Consider the following 23,988-nt stretch of genomic DNA (forward strand, 5'->3'; position numbering starts at 1 on the left):
AGCCTTCACTGATGCCCCAGCTTGCTGTCAGCCCCTCACTGCAACCAGAGCTGAGCAGCGCTGTGGGTTGCGGAGGGATGAAAGGCATCAGAGGAAATTGAAAAACCCTGAATTAAGCTAAGAAAATATTTGTGTTTCTGGAGTCTCCTGTTTGGTATTGTCAGCACTATTTCAGTTGGTCTAATCTGCAGGTCTTTGTGGACCCGTGCCCCACGAACCCTCAGTTGGCACGAGGGCACTTCAGCTGTGTTCAGTTAGTTCCTGGCTTAGCCTGTAACTGCGGCTCCAAAAGTAGCTTCTTGAAAGTTGTCTGCACATAGAAAAGGGAGTGCGAGCTCGGCCCGGTCCTCTTGGGCTATGTGGCAGCTCTCTGCAGACATGCAGGTGTTTTCTGTCTCTCTTTAGGATGCCCTTTAAGGGACAGAGGTTTCACCAGACAACACCAGGAATGCTGGGCATGCCTGACCTGGCTGCCTCCTGTTTGGCTTTGGAGATGCGCTGGGGTGATGGGTGTGAGTGAAGCCACAACAGTACTTAGGGTCTAAGGCAAAAAAAATAAACCCCTAGGAAGCAGTACCAAGTGCCACTCCCCTGCCAGGGTTTTGGAAGCTGCAGGGAAGCAGTGTGTGGATAAGAGGACAACAACCTGTGGATCCAGGCTCTCTGGATGCTCCTTCCCCAAAACAGCTTTAAGACTCTGATTTTATTGAAATAAAGCACTGACAGGTTGCTTCATCCCAAACAGCTGGTGTGCTCTCTCTACATTCCCTTGCAGACACCCTGCCTGCTATCATGCCAGGCTTCTCCTCCTGCCTGTCACCTTGGTGGAGTGATGGTTCATGGAGAGACTGAAGTAAACAAGCCTCTGAGCACCGTTTTGGGAAAAATGTTTCTTTCAGGAAAGGAGCGGTACAGCTCAGCAAAACATGCCTGACAATTTTCTGCCTTCATAAATATTCAAAACCAGCCGCACTGGGAGCTGACTAATCTGAAGACCTTCCCTGAAAAGAGCTTTCCATGCTTCGAATTCTTTCACAGACATGAATCCTGAGCTGTAACGTTTCCCTGAGGTGGGCAGACGTTAGCCAGAGTCCCAACACAGGGAACTGAGGCTTGCTTATTCATCAGGAGTTCACCTGGCAAGTCAAGGCAGAGCAGCCAGCTGAAATGAGAAGTTTCCAGCCCTCGCTCATGGTGAGGATTACACATCCCCACCACACAGCATGTACAAACTTGTGATCCCCAGCAGGGCTGGGATCCCCATGGGCACCCAGCAATCGCCTCCGGAGCAGGTCAGGATCCTGTTGCATCCTGTAGCCTTGAGCCACGCTCTCTCTGACTTTGAGAGCCTATTTACTATGTAGATCGACTTGGAGAGGAACACTGAACCGCTCCTTAGCGTGAGGATGGAGAAACGCAAGCAGGCACCCACTTACATCAGCAGGAACCGAGGGCTGCTCCTCCGCAGCAAGGTGCGTGGAGCAGGTAAAGATCTGCTTGATGCCTCCCTGCTTGGGAGGGCTGGGATCCATCAGTCGTACAGGATGGCCCCACAAACACGGGTTTTTAGGAGGGCTGCCCTAACTGCCAGCAGAGAGGGCATTGTTGTGGGCTGTGCTTCAGTCTGGTCACCAAACCTTTCAGAACCTCCTCTCACCCCTCTGTTTGGGAGAGATGCTGCTAGGGCTTGGACCGGGCAGGCAGTGGTGCTGCCTCACCTGCACGCAGGGATCTGTGAGGGCTCTGCCTCTGGCTGCAGTGGCTGGAGGGTGGTCAGGTACGGGGGAGGCAGGGGAAAGAGCTGCCTTTTATCCAGGTCTCTTTTGCCTCTGAGGAATCCTGCTTTCTGAGGCCTTGCAAAGCATTCAGATGGGCATGTTAATATAGGCCTTCTTCATCCCCCCCTTCTCCCCATCTTCAGGAGATCTCATCCTTTGGAGGTCTCAGTTGTTGAGTCTCGGGCAGCCTTTAAGGATGGCTCAATCTTTCCACCTAAAGGTGAGGTGGCAAAGGACATGGCTGGAGTTTAGATATTCCTCTGAGCCAGTCAAAAGGATGTGGAGCAGAAAGTGGTCAGTTACATCCATGGGGAGAGCTGAGCTCCTGCAGGTGATGGCAGCTGGTGGGGACACCAGCACTGGCAGTAGCTCTTAATTAGTCTTTTCCACCTCTGAAAACAGGCAGACTGTTCTGGAACAAAGCTTCTTCGCCCGCTTTTAAAAAAGTGGGATAAAAGCAGCCTTTTCATTGCCTCCTCCCTGTTAAAGAGATACTGCAATACTGCTGAGCTTCATCCCAACAGGCACAAGCAGCCTTGCAGCCCAGTGCAAGGTGACATCATCTGGCCTTTGCTGCCTCTCTGACAAAAGCACCATTGTGTGACTGTCACTTCCAGGAACCCCCTGCTGTCCCCAGGTTTAATAGGGAGCTTTCCCACACGCAGCCCTTCAGCCCTTGTCTTGCCCGGGCAGGCCAACCCCAGCTCACAGGGAAGCAGAGTTTTATTTTACTCCCTACTTCTATTCACTTTGCAGGAGAAAACAAATTACCTTTTCGGTCTGCAGTGCTCTGGATGATTAATTAGTTTCAGTAATGAAGTAGCGTCTTGGGACCCCACCTCAACAGTCTCATGTACCAGGCACTGAGTGCACATGAGCGTGAAAATGGTCCCTGCCTCAAAGAGCTGCTAGGTTACTGCAGATAAAGAGTGCTAATTTCATTAGAAGCAGGTCAGATTCACCTGAAATAACCCTCAGAAGTGAAACTGCAATTATACACTGCGATACCTTCAATAATTGTGTATTTCCCTATAAACATCAGTGTCAAGAGGCCCCATAGAGAAGGTCCTGGTTTTGTACACATGATGTTTCTTATCCTAGTTGCCCTCCAGCCTGGTATGTAGGACAAGAGGCAAGTTAGTAGACTGAATTGTTTTAAACCTTGTTCATCAATGTTCAAACAACAAAGCTTAGAAGAGCAGGAGCCAGGACTCTGTGGCAGGCTCAGAGCTCCATGAAAAAGCCTCAGACCCCCTACGTGGCTGTGGGAAGGTAACGGAGTATTTTGTGTGTCACTTTCTCATCCAAAAAGCAAGGATGTTCATTTTCTACTTCATTCATTCAGTTGTTCTGGTTACAGCCAGTCCCCTGCTAAGTGACAGCTCCCCAGCACCTAGCCAGCAGGGCCAGACCACCAGATACTGCTCGCATGAAGGCATGAGCAGGGAGCCACCGAGGATTTCTGCTGCTCGCTCCAAAATCCCTGTTGTAGAGTCGGTCCCTTCCCTCTGCTCCCTGTGAGCCTGACAGGCCGCTGGCACAGTGGCACATTGATGAACTGTGTGAGCCTGGCAGCCTGGAAGATGCTCCTTGGTATGGCTAAGCTGTGCAGAGGGAAAAGAGGAGCTGGTGCCCTTGTGGAAGCAGGAGGGGAAGATGGGACACGGGTGATTCACAGCACTGCTTTGCTCTGTCTCTGGGAGTTGGTGTTTATTGAGGGAGAATAAAAGTAGAAAGCTGATTTTTAGTTCTTCTGTGACCCTTCACAGAAGCGTTTGTGACAGTTGCTCTCCAGGGAGCAGAGCAGCTGCTCAGACCAAGCAGTTTACGGCCACGGGAGCCGGGCAGGACCCACCATGGTGCAGCTGTGCGGGTGGGGGGAGCTAGAGTGTGCTTCAGGGGTGCTAAGCGAGGGCCCTGGTGGGGGCTCACATCCATGCAGCACAAAGGTGGGGAGATGTCCTAGTCCCACTGCCATGCTGAGGCTCAGATACAGACAGGTGCCAGGATTTCAGGCTTCTAAATAATGCAGCGTTTCCCTCCTCATTTACGTAACGATGCTTGTTGCTATTCTAGTGCAGGTAGTCCAAGAGGAGGAGGGTGGCAACTGGAGGTGCAGCCAGCTAGAGGCAAGTTGGGTGAGCCATGCCCTGCGTGCAGGGATGGAGGGAGCATCAGTGCTCCTGAGGCTCACTGCAGGCAGGTGAGGTTAAGAGGTAGAAGGCAGAGAAGGCTGTTCAGGTGTTCAAACTAGTACCTAAGCCAACCCATCCCCTGCTCCCAAGAGGGCCAGGTGTGACCTACTGTGGTTCTCCTTTTCCAGCACCTGTGCTCCTCTGCAGCCAGGAGAAACCCTGTGGCTGCAGCCTCCTTAAGGCCTTGTGACTTCAGCATGTGGGGGAAAGTGATGCTAAGCATGTCCACCCAGGGCGGATACTTATCCGGAGGAGGAGGAGGAATGTAGTTTGCTGTTGAGAATCTGGAGGAGCTACATCTGCATGACTTAACACCTGCTTTTGCTAAATGCTGCAGGGAGGGACCATCTCTTGGCTTCTAAATGTGCTATCACACACCATATGCACCTTGGGTGCTGTCCTCCAGCTCGCGCTCTCGTGGTTTCTCCTAGCTACCTATGAGGGAAATCAGTATTTTCTTTGTGTATCTACAGCAGTTAGGAAGCTGGACTCGGCACCTCTTATCTTTTGAGCAAGCAGAATTCAAGCTAGAATGAAGACTTGATCTCCATTTGCATTCAGAAACAGCTCTTGATTATAAACTAGACCAGAATGAAAATCAGAGGGATGCTGAGCTGCCTAGCATGCTGCTATATGCAGACCAGGTTTCATGCCTTGTTTGCTAGATGCCATCAGGCTTCGTTCTCTTTTATGGTAGAGGAATCTTTGTTAGTGCAAGCCCTGGGTGCAGCTGACCTTTCTACTTCTCTCAATGCCAGCAGCTTTCACGAACAGCTTTGCTATGTATTAGCCTGAGAGTCAGGGACTGAAATCTGCTTTATTCCCTGGCAAGGAGACTTATTCTGTGTAGCTGTTAATACTATTGATCTCCAACAGTTCCACTTGAGAAAACATTTCTTACAGAAAGCCCAGTGACTTATAGTCGGCCTCCAAGCCTTGCACAGAAAGGATGTGTCTGGATCCGAGAGCACCATCAGTACAGCAATTCCAGCCAGGAGCAGGCCACTGAGCTTGGAGGGGTCAGTTGCAGTAAGGCTGTGAGGAATGTGCATGTAAAGGGCTGTTAGCAAAGGCTTGGTGTACAGCACTGGAGGATCCTGCCACCTCAGTAGAATCAGCAGTTACGTCCAATGTTTAGATGCAGCTATTAAGAGGGATATTCTAAAGCACAGGATTCCTGATTCCCATCGACTTCAGACAGAATCTTGGTTATTCTGAACAACACACAGGGCACAAATGTCTCCTGAAATCCGCCCAAGAGCTCTTGTATCACAAGTGTTTCTGGAATACAGTAAAAGCAAAGACAGAAGGGAGCTCAACCCTTTCCTGCCAGGCTGCCCCTGGGCAGGTGTTGGTCACACCTGGGTATTACCCAGATGTGAAGACCTGAGCAGAGCCAGGCACAGCACAGCTGGCACGCTGCTTCGTGCCAAGTGATCCTTGGTTAGAAAATATTGAATGCTAATCAAACTGCCGATAGACCGTGGCAATCCCTAAATCTATAAAGGAAGGTCTCTTGAGTTGTCCTCAAATTGTCCATAAAAGTCTTACTCTAATCTGGAAACAAGACTGTGGCTGTAAGAAAGAAAACTCAATGCTAATTGTGTCATTTCCAAAACTCCAGAATATTAAGCAGTTCAAGGACTCTGCTAGCCTCAGGGGAGCTACTGAGGTTAGTGAATCATGATGAGAGAAACAGCCTGGGTTTAGCTAGTGGGTATTATGGATAAAGAGGGTTTTATGGTATCAGTATTTATTGCCACAGAGGTCTTGTCATCAAAATTGTACCAGAGCATCACAGCCAAGTGCCGAGGCAGAGGCAAGCAGCCTGGACTGGGCTTTCAGGCTCTTGGACAAGAGACTACTGGATGATTTGTTTGTCAGTGGTTTGCAGGCTCATGGTGCTGGGCAGTGTATGTGCCCAGGTCTCCTGGAGGCATGCCAGGGTCCTCAGCTGGGTATGCAGCTACTTCACAGATGGGTAAATAAAGATGAACTTGTTACAGACAGCCCTGAAAGCAGCTACAAAGAGCAGGAACCCACCTGCATGTGCCCTGTTCACACTGCCAAGGCAGCTATGGCATGGCGTTGTCCCCCTGCTCAGCAGTGACTGGCAGCCACCTCAGGCCTGATGCTCAGTTCCACTGTCCTGACGCCTGCTCTGCTCCCCAGTGCCATTCCTGGCTCCCTGTGCTAGCAGTGGGGTCAGTAGCTAGGTGTGAGGTTGTGGACATTAATGCATTCTGTGCTGTTTTCGCATACAGGTCAATGATTAACCACAGTGTTCCCTGCCCCAGCCCATGGCTGCTCCTGCCCTCAGCTTGGGTGCAAGGAAGCAAGATTAAGTGGGAGACCAGCATTGCCCTGGGGGGACAACACCATGGAAATAAGAAAATGTACCTGGGCTGGAGGTTTAGGCCCCATAATCATTAACAGCAGGAGCATAGGCTGCAGCAGGACTGAACCGGTCCATGAGGGCTTGGGATCACTGAACCTTAGTGCTTCATGAACTGCCTAGGGCTTGGCTAGAGGTGCAGGGCACTTGGAGAGGCAGCAGGTGTTTATGACAGACACCACCATTTGAGCCAGTTCTGCCAAAGAATCCATGTGCCTGAAGAGTAACTGCATGTCTTATGCCCTCATGGAGTCAGCTATAAATGCCTAGCTCTCCATCGCACTGCATCATGATAAAAATGATTTGGTCTTGGAAAGAAATCCCTGGAGCTCAGAGGGTTTGGTGAGATTCCTGGGGGTATGCTGGACCTGGCTGTGCAAGCAGCAGGGTGATTTGGGGTCCTGGCCCATGATGCTCTCTGCAATGCAAAGGGCCATCCTCCCCATCAGCAGACCCACCGCATGGCAGTATCTCTGCAGCAGCATAGTGACAGAAGGATGGAGAAAGAGGGAAGTGACTCGGGTGTCCTGAAAACAGTCAGGCAGTTGCCAATTAGTCCAAATAGCCCATCTGGCCCAGGGAAAGGCCATTTAGAAAATGTCTAATCACCGTTGCAAGAAAGAAAGAAAACCATTCCATAATGTCTTTGAAAAATCCCTGCTCCCCCATCAAAGTATCCTTCCCTCCAGGGACCCATTCAAGTTTTTTGTTCTGTAGATTTATCATAGAGTTATTTGGTCAAAACATGAAGTAGCTTGTCAAAGCGTTATGTTAAGTAGCACCGATTCTGTTTGCCTTCAGGTGTCATTTAGTACACAGCAAAAGAAGAATGCAGAAAGCAAGCATAGAACAAAACTATTGTTAGCAAATATTATTTTACTATGCAGAATTCTGCTTTGTGGTCACAGTCCCTCAGGGCCCCCTCTCCTCAGAACACTGATCTGTAAAGTACAAAGGGCTCTTGCACTGGACAAAAAGCAAGACAGAATCTACAAAGGCGCCTGCTGCTGTGGCACAGGGTCTAGCCTTCCTCCTGTGTCCAGTGCAGGCTCTCTAAACCTAAGAACCAGAAAGGCTGAGGTCAAAACATGAGGTTGCACTGCAGTTAAAGCTGATTTTTGTTTCCTTCCCCGCCCCCCCCCCCCCCCCCCCGCATGTAGCTAGCTTCATCCATGGGACAGATTTAAGCATTTGTACTTTCATGGACCATTCTGCTTTGTTCCTGAAACATGTCAGCCTGCTCTAGTGGAAATCAAAGTGTGTGCTTGTATTTGCTGCATGAGGATGGTCTCTGCTCCACCAACACAGCAAAGGCACTCCCCACCGTGGGCAACCCCAGTTTCTGTGCCCTTGCCCAAGCAGTGGTCACTCAGATTAAGGCACCTCCTTGTTAACAAGCTAACCTAATCTGCTCACTACCACTCTGGTTGCCATCTCAATTTCATTTTTTTCAGACACCAATAAAGAAGCAGCTCTGAGTTGTGGCTGATTGTTCCACACCAGAATGTAATTTGAAAGCCATTATATTTCATTTCTGTAATACTTTACAACCAGTAATGTAATTGTTGAAAAAGCTACTTTATTTTGAACTAGGTAAAAGCTTTGCAGAGATCTCGTACACTGACATTTTAGCTAGTGAAATCAAATGCTTCAGTAATATAGCACTAATACTGTTAAAGCCACTTTATTTTACAATTAAAAGATAGCTGCCTCATTGTCAAGATCTAGCATCAGACAAAAAGCTCAGTCTTGTTCTATTTAGTAGTATCTGTTTAACTGCTTTTATTAGCTTTCAACTAAACTCCAATCCATTATGACTCTTGGGCAAAACAGTATTAATATGCCTCACTAGTTCCACCCCCTCACTGGAGGAGCCATCCAGTTTTCAGCACTTAGGAAGGCATAAAAGGTCACTGTTGCTTAGAGATGACACATTTCACTGACTGATCCCTCCATCCATCTGTTATCAATCATACATAGCGCACTCTCTGAACAGGGTATAAGAACTGAAGCATCTATTATCACCAGTCACTTCTCAAAAACTAGGTCATGCCATGTGGCTACTGAAAAAGCTCTAAGCTGTCTTCTGTTACGGTGGCCTGTACTCGCAGCTAGACCAGTCCCCACGCATTTCATCTCCGAAGTTAAGTGGCAGAAGATAACTAATCACTATTCTGTGGCAAGAAGTCCAAAGGTGATTTAGGGTTGGAGATGAGCAGGGTGGAAACTGGCAAGAGATTACAAGCCAGTGGGGCAGCTCTATGGCAGGGCGAGACATCCCCAGCGAGCAGAAAGCCGGATTCTTGTGTAATCTCAGAGGTGTTTATTCCTCTCCTCCCACTCAAGATGTATGAGCAGAACATTGTCAGTTCTCCACCGTAGCCACACAATGCTGCCTAGAAACGCGGTGCATGACGCCACTGCAAAAACATCTCATTAAGAGCTTCTTCCCTTTGCATTACGATAATACGAAGAGCAGAAACTGGATAAAACAAGCTTGGCTTAGTCTGAGATGAGGCAGACTCAATTCTTTTAGGAAAGCAGCTTCTGCATCTTTAAAGCCATTTCTTCAGCTTATAAAAATTAAATTTTCCGTAAGGTTAGTAAAGCGGCATATGCATCAAACACACCTGAGCCTGCCAAGGTGACCATGGATACGTGTGGAGAGGCTTAAGGAGCTGCACCTCCATCACCCACCCTTCCAGCCCCAGCCTTCCCCCTTCTTTGGGCCTTCGTGGCAAGGGACCTTTGGGAGACATTGTCCCACTTGGCGTTCTGTCTAATGAGGGCTGCAGGACATACCGGGAAAGGGGAGAGGCTGTAAAACCCAGCAGCAGGGTAGGAAGCCCTTCCTGGAGGGGGGTGGGAGCAGGATAAGGAGCAGCGGCTGGGAGGTCACCGCTCTACAGCTCTGCCTGTTGTGAGGGGAGGCCCTGCAGCCTCCAGCTGACACCACTCCTTTGCCTGGAGAGATGGATTCTCGCCAGACCTTCTGCCGGAGGGATCACCTCCCTCCTTAGCATCCTGGCAGTGCCTGTGCTGTGGGAAGGCAAGAGCTGGAATGTGACTGTCACCTCCTAATGCAAGGTGGCTTCCCCTCCAAGGGCATCTGTCAGGTCCGTTACCTTCTTACAGACCAGAAAACAGACTGTGGGAACCAAACTCAGGTGACATTTGCACTGTGGAGCAGTGAAATGCTTTTCAGTAGAGCAGGGCATTGAACAGTATTAGTTTCAGTACTGCCTGCCCTTGTTAAACCCACTAACTAGTCCTCTGACATGGGAAAGGGCAAAGAACCGGCCAAGGGGGTTGGGGTGATGAAGGCTTCAGTGGAGGTGTAATAGGAAAGGATGCAAAATCCACCATATCATGAAAATGGGCTAATGTGTGTGTCTGGACACACCAGAGACCACTGCAGAGCTGCTGCCTAGATGCTAATTAGAGCATTCAGGTCCAAGGGTCTGTATCTGCACACCCACATCTCCTCCCCTTGGGTAGAAGGAGGTGAGAGGCTTCCTGGCATGGCCCAGGTAGGACCCTCGGAGCACACTGCAGGACACCTCTGCCTCCCAGGAAGCCCAGCCTGATCCCCATCCCTGTGCAGGAGGCTGCTGTAGCTGCAACAAATAGAGGAAAACAAACTAATGAGGCATTAGGGCTAAACTTAGCTGCAATTAACACTTAATTACCATCCTGAAAACACTTGCTGTATTTTGTCAGGGCCTGGAAAGATAAAACCAATTAGCTTAATCTTGTGTGGTAGAAACCTTAAACTGGCTCATGGATGGGACGCTGGGACTAACTGGTGTTTCTGAGACCATAGTGCCTGGAGCTGAGCAGTCCTGCAGGCAGGTCAGGTAATGGGACACAGCCCTGCTGGGGGCACCAGGTGCCTGGGGAAGAGGGGCTGCGTGGCAAGAATGCCTTGAGCCAAGTCATCCCCTCTGCTCTTGATGCCCTCGTGCCATTCCCTGTTTTCTTAGCCTGCTTGTCTGCAAGACTGTTCTCTGCGCCTGCAGCTTTGCTGTGCTGACTGGTATCTTCCCTTAGCAGAGCAGATGGCAGGTAAGGCTGCAGGCCAAAGTACATGGGCTGCTGGGCAGGCAGGCCGGCAGAAGTGCAGAAAGATCCAGCAAGTAGGCAGAGGGCAGAAAGCCATCCATGACTGCCTGTAAATCTTGTTCCAAGTCACTAGTGTAAGTTCCTCAGGTTTTTTTTGGGGGTAGACTTGTAGGCTGTGCTGAGGAGGACTGATTACAGCCTGATCAGGTACTGCCTGCATGGAGCTTTCTTAGGTCTCTGCTTTGGAGAAGAGCCAAAACTGACACCAGACCTTCCGCAGAAGGTATCACAGCAAGTTTGTACATGCTCATGTACACTTGATGTGGATACCTAAAACCTCTGCTCTCTCCTGGAGGCTACAGGCTCCATCTAATATGTATCAGTGTAAGCAACCCTTGCATGGTTCTCCAGAGGAGGTAAGGCATCCTAGAGAAGGATACTCTTGGAGCACACTTTGGGGTAAATGCATAGTCCTTTTGGCATGGGGGAGAAGGAGGAAGAGAAACATACAGGTTGGGGGAACCTTGTCTCTCTGAAGTCCTCCTCTCATCTTGCCATAAGGTCTGCTGTCTGCTTGTCAGGCAGATTGCACCCATGACCGCAGCATGGGACTATCTTCTACAGTACTGCTCCTCATGTGATCTAGTGAGTGTCACTACGTGATGACAGTATTTATTTAAAGGCCTTGGGTGAGCTGACATGGCCCAGCTCTCCTGTCTGTAAAGCAGCTAATAAATGAGACTTAGTTACCAACACAGAATGTTTGTCCACCATCACTGTGTACTATCAACTGTGCCCTCAGCTGGCTCAGGGTGTGCCAACAGTTTAGAGCAGGCACACAACGCGCTTGTGTTTCACACTAACCATGTAAGAACTGTCATCTGCTTTTCCTGCACCTTCCTGTAAATGAAAGGAAGGTGCGTGGCACTCTGAGAACTAAAGAAAGGTCCACACCAGCAGTCTGAAGACTGCTGAAGTATTTTAAGATGCTAGGATTGTTTTCTCTCATAGCCCAGGGCTGTCATTAGCTGAGCATTTGGATGCTCTTCCAAAGAGGCTGAAAGGAAAAATCCTCCAGTAACTGCAGCAGAACAAAATCCCATCCAACAACAACAGATCCTGGCATGCAGCTACAGAGGTCTATACCAGGGCAAGTGCTCCAACAGTTTGCGTTTCCACATTTGAGTCTGTGCCTGAGCTGCAGTGGGACCAAATAACTTCATTACAGTGGGAGAGGCTGCAAAGACTAACCAAGAAACGCAGCAGCTATTTTTTTTTTTTAGTATTGATCACAACTCCAGCTCAGATTAACATGAAGCTGACAGGAAAACAGCTCCAAGCATCACAGCTCAGGAAGGGCTTATAGGCAGGATATATCAGAGGAATCTATGCAGCAGTTATCTTGGTGAACTTCTGTATAAGGCGGCTTTCTGTCTGGGAAAACTGAAGGAACTGTGTTCCAGCAGAATCTCATGAACAAGTCTATTAAACATCTCTACCTCTGAAGTCTGCCACACAGTGACAGATTAAACTGAGACGGCTGAAGGCAGTCACCCTGCCCTCTGCCAGCTGTCCACCTGATTCCTCTCCTGTAGCAAGACCAGATAAATAACAGCCATATCTGCTCCTGAACCATTGCAATTTATAGCCTGACACGGCTTTAAGTGCAAGCTGCTGTATGAAGCCAGCCCAGCTATCAGACTGGGAGCTGCTGGGGTGCAGGAGAGGCAGGTTCTGCGCGACTGTCCCTGTGGCCGCTGCTTCACAAGGCTGCGCTGTAGGATTGTAACTTTTACTCATCCTGGTTTAAACTGATGTCATGTCACACTTCAACACTGCCAGTTGATATCTGGCAGTCAATATGACTTAACAGTGTGGCTAGATCGCACCTCCTCACTGGGATACCACGTGGAGAAATTGCAAAGCGTTGAGGCTCTGCTTATTAAGAGCATGGATGCAGCAAGAATGATCAGGATAAGAGGGAGGCTGAAGCAAGAACCCCGTTCTTGTGCCAAGGACAGCTCAGGCATTTCTGATGTATCCTGCATCAACATTTATATATGTTTCTGCTTCTCTGGCACACTGGCCTCTGGGGAAAAAGGCTTCTCAATTAAATTAAGCCCAAGAAACATGGAGGTAACAGAAGAAACACATTAGTCTGGATGCCTGCCTCCTGTTTGTTCATCCTGGTGCTTGGATGACCACAGCACCATTTGGCTGTTCCCTTACAAAATGATTAAACAATCCAACATCTGGCTCTTTTCTGAGTGTCAATACCTGCTTATGTCCAAGCTAGATCTTCCAAACAGACCTGAAATTTCTAGGCTTCTTCAAATCTGAAGCGCAAATTCTATGGAAACTGATTCCGTGCCTTAAAGGTAATTAAATGGAGTGACTTGGGGAATTGCTGGCAGCAGGCTGCCTGTGCGGATGACAGGCTTTGACACTTACTCCTACTGTGACCTTGTACAATTTGCCACTCAAAATAGCAGCATTTCACTAGGGCTGCTTGACTGGCTGGAAGTGCTGGACTGAAGGCAGTGCTGCTCTAGGAAGGTTAACAGCTGACTGTTCCTCCTCTGGCCAGTTCGAGCCCTGTGGAAGCTGGGGAATGGATGCAGGACACATTGTGATGTTAATCCTTCACATAAAGCCATCCATTCCCTGGTCTCCCAGGGCAAGATTTCCCAAGCAACCTGAGGAGCTTCAAGGAAATGTGTTGTGTTTTACAGACCCCACTTTACCCCTAGGCCTGATTACCATAAGCATCCTTACCAAAGCTTTCCTGTTACTGTTGCAGTATTGTGTGTGTGGGCTCCACATCTTTCCTCTTAACTTCAGTGAGAGCCTTCACCTGGCTAAGGGGAGACTTGGTTATTTAGCTGTTCACTAACAGGCAGCCAGGAGCAGTGTTTCTAGGAAAAGGGTGACCCTGCTGAATCCAGGAGCCGTTTAAGCCCTCAAGAAGGACTTTCACATTCTTCAAATTAGCTGCCACTTGACTTCTGTAGGAAGAAGAATCTTGTGTTGTACATGAGCTCCCTAGAACGCTGAGAAGGCTCAAATATTTGCAGATGCATCCACTTCAGCAGAAAGCCAGCCCCACCAGGATGCTGACTCTGAACTCAGGAGTGTGAGAGGGTGCTGCCAGACACCCAGACCTGGATGGCCTCAGGCAGCAGGAGACAGCAGATGCAGCACGCTGCTTCTGCCTGGGAGGCGGAGGAACACCTGCCTGCACTGGGTGCTTGGAGCTGCGCAATGAATTGGACTCTCATGAACAGCAACTTGATGTGTTTGTCAGAGCACAGTGTATTTATTCAAGTAGCAAAGTAATTTCATCACCTCCCCTGCCAGGGCAAGAGGAGGCAGGGGGATTAGTCTGAACTCTGATGATCATATAATAACATGGCAGCTGTATGCAGCTAATAATCCACCAGGAGGATTAGCAAACTTGAAGTTGTCTAGCTCTGCATAATGGGAAGCTAAGAACAGCAGCTTCCCTGTTCTACCTATTGCATTTGCATTCCCTCCAGTGGAAGCATAGAACAGGATGGGACAAGGTTTTCCAGTCTGTTATGAAATGGGAATCTAATGTGTGACTAATAGAGTATTGCTAGCAAGTCTACAAAGCATTCATTCAGTCAGGAATATGGATTTACGCTTTACTATGAGAATGCATCTTAAATACCTACTGCAAAAGATCAGATTGCGATTTCAGCAGACTAATGTTAAAACATGTCATCTGAGGCTCTCTGGGAGTAACATCTTATAGTCTGTGCATGCCGCATGTCCTGAAGTCTGGAGGCAGACTGCTCTACTAATGCATGGAGAATACCACTGAACTCTTCCCAGCTTCGCTGGCATAATTCATATGCAACTGGCAAAAGAGCCAGTACAAAGCATAGGACAGTAAGATGCCAAAGAGTAGACTTAGCAACTGGAGCTGCTATGTTATTTACCCGCCTCTCTCTCCCACCACACTCTGAGGACAACGCTGAGTGCTAGTTAGCTCAAGGTTTTTTTCCCTGGGGCAAGCGCTTTTAACTACAGACCAGAATCAGACAGAGTAGGAAGGCAGTTTCAGAGCTTGTATCAATTTACTAATGAAAAACTAGAGTAACCAGCTCTGTCAGAGCCTGGAAAATACAGAGCTGTGACTCCTCATCCTCCGCCCTGGTGCCCTTCTGCAGTGGCAGAAGCAATGAGTAACAGCCTGCCTGTGCTGTGGGCTGCCCCTGCTCAGCTGGCTCAGCCACTGATGGAGCTCCCGTGATGGCTCACACTGCCTCCTCCCATGTCGCAGGGCAGAGAGAGCAGCATAGGAAATGCTGTGCTGGGGCTTGTACTGTGCAACTTTTCTCTTCCGCTCCAGTAGAGAATTCCAGTGGAACACTGGAGTGCACAAAGGATGAAAGCTTCAGCACAATGTGCCCCTGCCAACACTTGGCAGGGCTGCAGGACCCTTCTTGCTCTTGCAGTGCAAACAGGCACTACCACTCACAATAAGATAGTAGCAAAATACTAGTTTCCACCAATAGCTTCTTCCACTATTTCCTCCCAGTTGCAACTGGTGCTGCTGAGAGTCCATGGGAAAAATCTCTAGTATTAACAAGGCTTCTGCATGCAAATGAATGCTACATAAATAACCCCCATCTTCCCTCAGTTCCTAGGTTGTGTACTCCATGCACTAGAATTCTCTTCAAAGACCTCCCAGTTCATTCTTTATGCTCTAATTAAGGATCAGTGCCAATTAACTATCTTCAATAGAGGAGCATCTTCCGCTCAGCAGCCAGGAAGTGTCTGAATAAGATCCTGCTGTACAATACGCACATGAAAAGGGGAGCCCTCCCTTTTTGGAAAGGGCTTCCAAGATTAAAAACCCAGTATAGAATACAGGATGCCTACTTTAAAAATATTGTGTGATAAGATTAACTGATGGCATCCATGAATGCAGAGTGGTTTCTTATATGCTTCACGTAGCACTCGAGCATCCTATTGCGCTGCCAAGACTGAGCTAGATACCATCGTGGCAATAGCAGGTGTGAAAACAGAACACAACACTTTCTAGAAACCACTATTAAAATACTGTCTGCTTTTTCTTGCAGGGGTGTTATCCAGTCAAAGATCAGCAGAAGCGCAGTGTCAAATCTGACGCTAAATATCGATTCAGATAAAAAACTACCAGCAGTTACACCAGCATCTAAACTGCTCCAGTAGCCCTCACCTACTGCTTTTTCTTCCTATAGATGTTCACCTGTTCCATAAATAACCAGGCAATTTAGATAGCTGCTGCACTGCGTTCTGAGCAAGAGCTGTGCTAATAGTCTGAGCAGGCAAAGGCAGGGGAATGTCATTTCTGAGCTTGGCTGGAGATGAATACATCAGCTCCCCAGCCAGTTACAGGCTAAGTTTAAAAAGTGCTATTCTAAATGAAAATTAGATGGTTAAACACTGTGGGGGGAGGGGGGAAATAGGATAATCCCCTCAAAGCTTTAAATGGAAGATTCTCAAACCTGCTTTAGCTGATGTGAGACATACGAACAGCCTCAGAATTAAGACCCCTGCAAAACTTCAGCCAGGCACAACAGCTGCAGTGCCTTTTGGGGTAGATAAACTTGAACTCGTTATACGTGAAGCAGATGTAAGCTAGCCACCCCCCTAATCGTAGCTAAATCTGGTGACCATTCATAAGCTGTCCTAAGGAATAAAGGGTTAGGGGAGGATGAGTGCAGACTGGATGATGAGAAACAGGAACTGTAAAACTGTATTGGAGGATGGGAGAAAGCAGCAAATTATTCCATGAGCAGCAGGATCCATGAAGTCTAGTCTGATGGGATTTACATTCGTAACATCTGCCAGGCCACTGAAATCTCAATACATAACATAATATATCTGAAACTGTCAATGAATTCAAGTGCTTTTGTGGAGCAGATTGTATATATCTCATTTTTCACACACACAAAACCCCAAACAGGCTGAATAAATCGCTTGGGTTCCAGGAGAATCCCCATACCTGCTCAGCAAAGACTAGGGTTTTATGTTTGAGTTTTGCTAACTGATACCTTTGCAAAGAGCCAGGGATGAGTCTATACTAAGATGCTGTGGGAATTTCTGGAGAAGCTTGTTACGATCCTGATTGTGCTTGAAATTTGAGCTCCAGATAGGAAGTGGGGATGCAGAACAGCACACTGCAACCAAGTCACTCCAGTGAACGTAACCTTTTATTCCACATGGGGTTCAGCTCTTTTGAACTTACCCTAATCCTTCTCATGGCTGCCACAATCTCCACACGGCTGTTGGGCCTGGGTACATCCAAGCTACCGATGTACTGAAAGACAGAACAGTGAGATGTCTGTAAAGCAATGCCCAAATTACTGGTGTAGGCTTCTTCAAAACAAACAGCATCTCTCATTAATTTAGTTCCTGCTTGGTTAGACTCTCCCTGATGCAGGACACGATAGGAGTATCTGTTTTGGATAATATTGTAAGTCAGGGAGAAGTTAATGGATTTGTAACATCGGGTGTGAGCCTCTGACCTCATTCAGATTCTGGGTGCACCTTTTCCAGTGCTTTGCAGGGTAATGCCTGTTGCTAATCAAGTCATGGTCTGAAAATGGGACTGTCCATCCTTTCTCACTCCTCACTACACCTGCTTTTAAAAGACTCAAAGCTAAAAGCACACAAGAGTTGGAAAATTGCCAGGATGTGCAACAACTAACTTTCCCAGAAAAGGCTCGTGATTCTGCCCTAACTTTTCAGCTTGGACCATCTTCCCTCAGGACATCACTGTGCCTGCTTGGTTGGATCAGCTTAGCTGCCTGCAGAATCCTGTTAAACCCACTCAAATCTGCATCCTACACCAGCTGTTTTTAACGATGCTTAGGGGAGCTGCAGTCCTAAACGAGATGCCTGGCTGAGCTGAGCTAGCGGCTGCCCTTGGCATCGGGTGCCTGCATTTCGGTGTAAGCACCAGTCCTGGGGGGGCTGAGACGTGGGCAGACAGCAGGTTCCCAGCACCTCCGCCTCCGCCGCTTCACCACACCTACAGCTTTCTGCGGATCGCTTGACTGTTCTCTTGCATGCAATGGCAATGTGCTGCTGACGCCACACGCGTTGTTAGGGAAGACCTGCAAGCAGACAGCTTCCCACTGCTGCTGTCTCTCCCTCCCGTGTGCTGTTCCCTGAGCTGCCTGTACTCTCCCCTTACACTGGGTTGTAACGCTTGTGTGCCAAAGCAGACTCTGGTTGTGCACCTGTTGGCAGGAGGCAGCTGCTGCAACGTGGTGGTACCTGTGGTAGCACACGTGGCACAGATGTACAGGAGTGTTGCCCGTGCTGCTGCCAAGCAGAGGAGGCACAAAGCTGCCAGCTCAGCCTTGGGAATGAGGAAAATACGCAGCATCCTGGGCAAAGACCGTGAATGTTGTAAAGTGGCGTGGCTCACAGCGCTGAGGAAAGACTTGCATGTCAAGGGCATGTTGGCGAGGGCAAGAAAAATACCATCTGAGTAAGAGGGCGAGCAGCCCAGTGAGAAATGCCAGTGTCCTGCCAACATGGGCTATACCGGGTGCGGTCCTGGGCCCGCGGCTCTGGCAGCTGAGGGCAGGATGCTGGACTCAGCGCTGGCGCCTTCCCAGCAGGGTCCGTCAGCTCCCCCAGTGTCACACAGCCCATCTCTGCACAGTGTCACAGGCAGGTTATTGGGGCTGTGTGTGCACTGGGCAGCTTACAAAGCTTAGTCACCCTCCCAAGAGCATTTGGTTCATGAATTGCATGTGCTTTTTGAGTGTGTGGTTTCAAGTTGTGGGATTTTTCTTGGAAGTTGTTCCCCTGTAGAGAGGGGAGGAGGAGAAGGGGCAGCTAAACAGAGTGATAATTAATATACATATGGACGGAGACAAAATAATTCCCCCAGTGCAGCCCCATAGCTATCGCTGTTACTGACATAGTTCTGGTTTTATTTCTCTACTGTAATGCTAGCAATGGGTTTTATTGTGAAAAACTACTTAACAGGGCTTTCAGAGATGAGTTCTCCTGTCTCACTATTTACTGCTTTTTTGCCTGCTTTGAAATAAACACCGCAAGCAATCTGAAAGGTCATCTAGCTTTTCTGATGTTTCTGTGAATGCCTTTGCAAAATGGCATTTTTAAGAGCAGTTAAGTTCAGCTATAGCCTTTGGTAAACCACAGGAGAGTCAGACTGCTCAGACCACAAAAGCTTGAGGGCAGCAGGGGAGGGAGCGACAGAGCCAGGATTCCCCTCTGCCCTCATGGTGAGGGCATTATCTGTATCGCTCCCGATCTGCGGTCTCTTTGGTTTGCAGGCATCTCCTTCCCCGCTCTGTGGTGGCTGTCAAGTACAGTCACAGGTAATCCAGATTAATTCAGTCCAGCTGGCTGGCCTTTTGTCTGCAAACAGAGCTGCAGTGGGGAACAGGCCATGCTACCAAAGATAAATTGATAGGTGTGGGCAAGAGGAGAGCTGGTGACTGCCAAGCCAGAAGATATTCTCCCAAGCTCCCTGCTTTGGCCTTGCTGCAGAGTCTGGGTACTCATGCTCCCATGCAGAGCCCTGCCAGCTCATGAAGCTCTGCACAAACAGCCACTTTTCCACAAGCAGCTCCCAGTATTGACCTCCTGAAGTTTGTCCCTGAAGATTATAGGGCAAGTAAGACAGTTTGGTATGTGGAGATTAGAGACCAAATGTGGTCAGTCAGATTGCCTGGTGCGAGACACCTGGCAGCCAGTTACAGCCTTGTCATTGTCAGAGTTGCAGCTGACTGATGTGCCCACAATGAGCATCCAAATTGCAAGAGACAGACTTCACAGCAGAGCCAAGCAAGCATGTTACTAAGGTAATGCAAACCCCATCTCAGACCCACACATCTTAACAGCATGTTATCCACTCTCTGAATAGCTCTGGATGTCTGAAGCTGTCAATCTGAAGAAGCCAGTTTCACTCAGTTAAAGGTATAATTCCTTCAAAACCTTTAAAAAAGTCAAAATAAGGATTTTTCTTCTCAGTACAGTCTGTGGCACAGCAAATGTTAATGTAAAAAAAAATATTTTTTTTTCTCCCCTAAGAAAGAGATTTTTTAAAATATGTGATTAACTGTCTATTCAGATCCATCCTATATCCTGCTTAAGTCTTACAGCTCTTTCAGCAGGAAAAAAACGGAATGTACAAAATCCACATTTCAAAGCTTTATTTGAATATATGTGCCCCTTCTTTCCAGCTCAGGAGACAGCAGGCGTGAATTCCATTTCTAATCTGTTAGGCCACCTGCAAAGAGGGGAAGGGAAACCTAGAGTTGCTCCAGCAAAATGCAATTCTTCTTGTCAGCTGAATTATGAACCCATTCCCTGTGCTGTCTACAGAATGTCAATTCCAATGGAGTCACTTTCTGAGAGCGATGCTGCGCTCACTGCCAGACTGTTCTTCATGATCAATATGAAATTTCTGACCAGTGTTTTTTTCTGATACCTGAAGGGCGCATGCATTTCAACGAAGGCCTTGCCTGCTCAGCTTTTCACGCAGGGAACAGGTCAGATGGAACAAGGCACTTAACACTGTTTGTAAGCAGCAGGTAACAGCCTGCTGGTTTCCGGGGGGCCCATGGCAGGAGCGGGGTCCTGCCCGACTGGGGACGGGACAGGCAGCAGATGGAGCAAGGACACGCGTGTGCACCTGCACAGGCAGCATCCCTGGCACTGTCCAGAGGGGTCTTTCCAGATCAGTTCTCAGACGAAGCATGCAAGGCAGCTTCTGAGGATTAAACAGCTGAAAACACCACTAGGAGAAGAACAGGAACCTGTTTGATTGTGATAATTAAGTGCGAGGCTTTCATAATTTGTTGGTGTTTTCTTTAGACTCCCTTAGGTCCGGCGCGCAGTTGCACGGGCTGGGGGCGCCTCCAGAGCTGCAGAAGCCCACGGCGGGCAGGGCTGGAGGGGCACAGCGAGACCGGTGCCCACCACATGCCCCAGCAGCGGCTGCTGCCGGCCCAGGACCCCCAGCCCGCGGGGACCCCGCGCCGGCCTGCGCCAGGCGAGAGCAAGGGGGCCCAGCGCGGCGAGGGGGCGCCTGCCCGGGGCACCGCGGCCTCTGCCGGAGCCCCCCGCCGGAGCCGAGAAGGGGCTGGGGGCTCTCCCCGGGGCTGGGGGGCCCGCCGGGCCCGCCGCCGCCGCCCGGGGCTGGGGGAGCGCGGCCGGGGCTCACCTTGGCCTGGAAGTGGATGCCGTGCTGGAAGGCCTCCTCGTTGTGCAGCGGGACGCGGGAGTCGCAGCCATCGTCCACCAGGTTGTACCGGTTCTTCACCGGCATGGCGGCGGGCGGGCGGCCGCCTCAGGCCGCGGCCCCGCCGGGCATCCCCGCCGGCAGCACCCGGCCGCGGGGCGGGCGGCGCGGGGCCGGGGTGCGGGGCTGCGGGCGCCCGAGCGCGGCCGCGTTTTGAATGAGCGTCCGCGGGTGCGAGCGGGGCCCCGGCCCCGCCGCGGCGCCATTGGCCCGAAGTTCCCTCATGTGATGCGGAGGGCGGCGGGAGCCCGCCCCGCCCCGCCCGGCCGCGCCGCCGGCCCCGGTGCCGGCCAGGGCTCCGCCTCGGTGCGGGGGTCCGCGCACCGGAGCCGCGGGCTGGGCGCACCTCGGCTGCGGCAGCCCGAGCTGGGCGGCGGGGCGGCCGCCGAGCGCCGGCCCCGGCCCGGCGAAGTGCTGCCCTGCAGCCTCGCCGTGCGCGGCAGTGAGGCACCGGCGGCGCCCGGCACAAGGCGGGGCCGGCCCGGCCTGGCGGTCCGTTTTCGCACGGAGGAGCGGTAACACCGTGTCGTGACCCCCGCGGGGCTGTGGCTGTGTGGCCAGGAGGCGTCCCCGGTGGCGTGGCCGGGCTCGCCAGCGGCAGCTCCCCGCGGCCCGGCTCCCCGGTGCGGTCGCGTCTGAACCGAGTGGCTTTTTTGGGCGGTGTAAGTGACGCCGTGTCACGGCAGCAGCGCCCTAGCCGTTTCCCTGTTAGAACTGCTAACAAGGCGGTGTGCACAGTGACCTGGGATCTCACTGCAGCTCCGGCGCGAGGGTGGTCCACAAAAACCATTGTGTCTGAGCAGCGTTAGCGTGATGTACAGCTCTGCTAGTCATTAGCCCGTGACCTCTGTCAGGAGCCTGTCACACAGCTGATGCCCACTGACCAACTCAGCACCCTGTCAGGGCTTTTGGCCCCCTGTGTGCTCAGGGTGTCCTTTTCTCCCGGGTGAGCCCCTGTGGACGCCACTCCGGGATGCCCGACGTGCCTGAGCGTGCCGATGTTCTCAGCAGGCACTGGCACGGGGAAGGGGTGAGGTACACGCACGGCTGCAATGGCAAGGCCCAGTGCTTGTCTTCCAACTGTTCGTACAGCCATGCTCTTTGCTGTTTACAGGAGTGATCAGAAATGTGAATTGTGTAGAATCCAAGGGGTAGAGGTTTATGTGTGCTCCAAGTGATCTCATCTGGGTTCCCTCCAATAATTTTTGAGTGATCAATTGTGATTTTTTGTGATACAGATAATTCCGCAGCTGGATTTTTGAACGTTGTTGGACAGGACCCTTTATGTGACTTTCACATCAGCAAGGCAAAATTTTGGCCACAGGTGGACAGTGCACAACTCCCTGTCTCCATTTCAGGAGCGTAATCGTCCTGAGTTTCTTGGCATCTCTGAGTACTTGTAAGTCAGTGGGAGATGGGCAAGAGCCAAAAATCCAGAAACATGTAATTAAGAGAGGGAGAAAAAATCCCAGAGAATTAATATTGGTTCACTGACTGCGACCCTACATGTTCAAGTATTTTGTGGTATTAGCAGCTCATTCTGGCACTTACGCTGGGATGGGTTCTGTGGTCAGCCTCCTGTCTTTGCCAAGTTTTTCTGTTTCCAGGTAGGCTTCCTTTTTTTTCTTCCAAGTTATAACTTTGCATTACCTTCCTATTTAAATATTCACATATTTATGCTAATCCCTCTTTTATACAGCGTAACTCAAAATGGGCTTTGTTTCAGGTATGTAAATCCACCTATTTGTTTCTGTCCAATATGTTGCTCTAGATACACATCTCACCTGCACATTCATCCGTTTAGTTCTTTGTTGGGGATCTTTTGTGTGGTCTTTATGCTGTTTTTTCGTGTGTACTTAGGACATTTCATGGCACCTTTTACCTTGTACGAATCTCTATTTAAAAAATACCTGTTGACCTGAATTAATAACCTAGATTTTGTGTGCAAATGTCCTTGGACTGATTGAGCAAGATTCAGGCTTCTGGTTCTCCTAAGCCCAAAGAGGAGGAGATGCCACCCAGTCAGCCTATGCTTGTGCTTCCTTTGATGCTAATGCCAGCAAAGCTCAACTAGTAAGGGAAAAAACCCTAACACAGCCACTACTGGTGAGTCTCTGCATCGATTCTGCAATACTGCGTTTTAACTGAGGCATGCATGAACCTGTCATTGTGCTGGGCTGCTGACAATTTCTCCTCATTACCCTCCCGTTGCCACAAGAGCATTCCTATATAAGTGGGAGCATCTGGACTTCGCTTGGGATAGTTACATTTTTAAATCTGATAGAAAGAACAGGATGAAATAACAATAATGGTCTCTTTATTTCTGTTCTGGTGCTCTCCAGTATCCCGCAGCTTATAAAATCCTTTGGGTAGGGGGCAAGAAACATCTCATGGGAACCCTGAGAAAAATAAGGCATCTGTGATTTAATAAAGCTTGCAGTGCCAGACTCTGTTAGATCACAATTGAATGGAGGTGTTTAATATTCCATGTTCATTAACTTCTGTGAACTTTTCATAGGGCTTAGCTCTTCTAAGGCTAATGGTTTGGATCTGTGTTTGAGAATTGAGTTTGAGGGCTGCTAAACTTAAAAAGCTGTTAACTTTCTAGGCTGTTTTTTGGGCAAATAAAATTCTTTGACTCCATTGAAGGTAAGAAAGCTATATGCCTTTTCTTCTGGATAATAAAACTGCGCAAATATGTGGAATTAAACAGTTACACAGTGCATCGTCATGGATTTAGTATAAACAAACCCCTACTAGCATTACTCCTTCTTGACGTGAACAGTTAGCCAAACTTCATAGTGGGTGTTTGCATCAGATGGAGGTACTGAGCTAGTTATTCCTTTGATGTGCAAAGCACATAGAAAGTCCCATTTCTCTGAACACAGTAGGAGTGAAGCACCAAAGACAGCTTCTTGGCTCAGAGCTTCAAGTGTTTTTGCAGAGAACAGGTTTGTATCAGCTTTCTTTTTCAGGCAGAGGCAGCAAGATTTCTTTCCTTCCCTTTCTGTCACAGGGATGCACATTTCTGTCTGCACTGACATTTACTCTGCATGTAAATCCCTCTTCCTATATAGCTTCGGTTTTTGAAGGGACCTCAAATGTGGTGTACATCAGGTAGTGGGTATTACGTGCAGGGTGTTCTTTAATTGTTTTGTCAGTTGTTTGCAGGGAAGGTATAGCTGTTGCTCCTGCCTGATCCTGTCAGGTGTCTTCCAAACCAACTTTCACAACTCAAGAGTCACAGAGGCAATGCAC

General features: G+C 49.5%; 1 protein-coding gene across 3 annotated transcripts in view; it reads right to left on the reverse strand.

The window, feature by feature from the left end:
• The window catches only part of LOC130155393 (carboxyl-terminal PDZ ligand of neuronal nitric oxide synthase protein-like), a 38,016-nt gene extending 17,116 nt beyond the window's left edge, over window positions 1-20,900 (reverse strand). For 2 of the 3 annotated variants that reach the window (XM_056352564.1, XM_056352562.1), the window contains exons 1-2: window positions 20,653-20,900; window positions 16,690-16,761 (exon numbers count right to left, since the gene is read on the reverse strand). In XM_056352564.1, the coding sequence (XP_056208539.1) occupies window positions 16,690-16,761; window positions 20,653-20,757 (177 nt within the window). In that variant the 5' untranslated portion in view covers window positions 20,758-20,900. The remainder of the gene's footprint in view (window positions 1-16,689; window positions 16,762-20,652) is intronic. The other variant, XM_056352563.1, reaches the window with a different exon arrangement.
• Window positions 20,901-23,988: the final 3,088 nt, after the last annotated feature.

Source organism: Falco biarmicus, chromosome 9 (assembly GCF_023638135.1).
Source record: "Falco biarmicus isolate bFalBia1 chromosome 9, bFalBia1.pri, whole genome shotgun sequence".
In the NCBI taxonomy this organism is placed as follows: domain Eukaryota; kingdom Metazoa; phylum Chordata; class Aves; order Falconiformes; family Falconidae; genus Falco; species Falco biarmicus.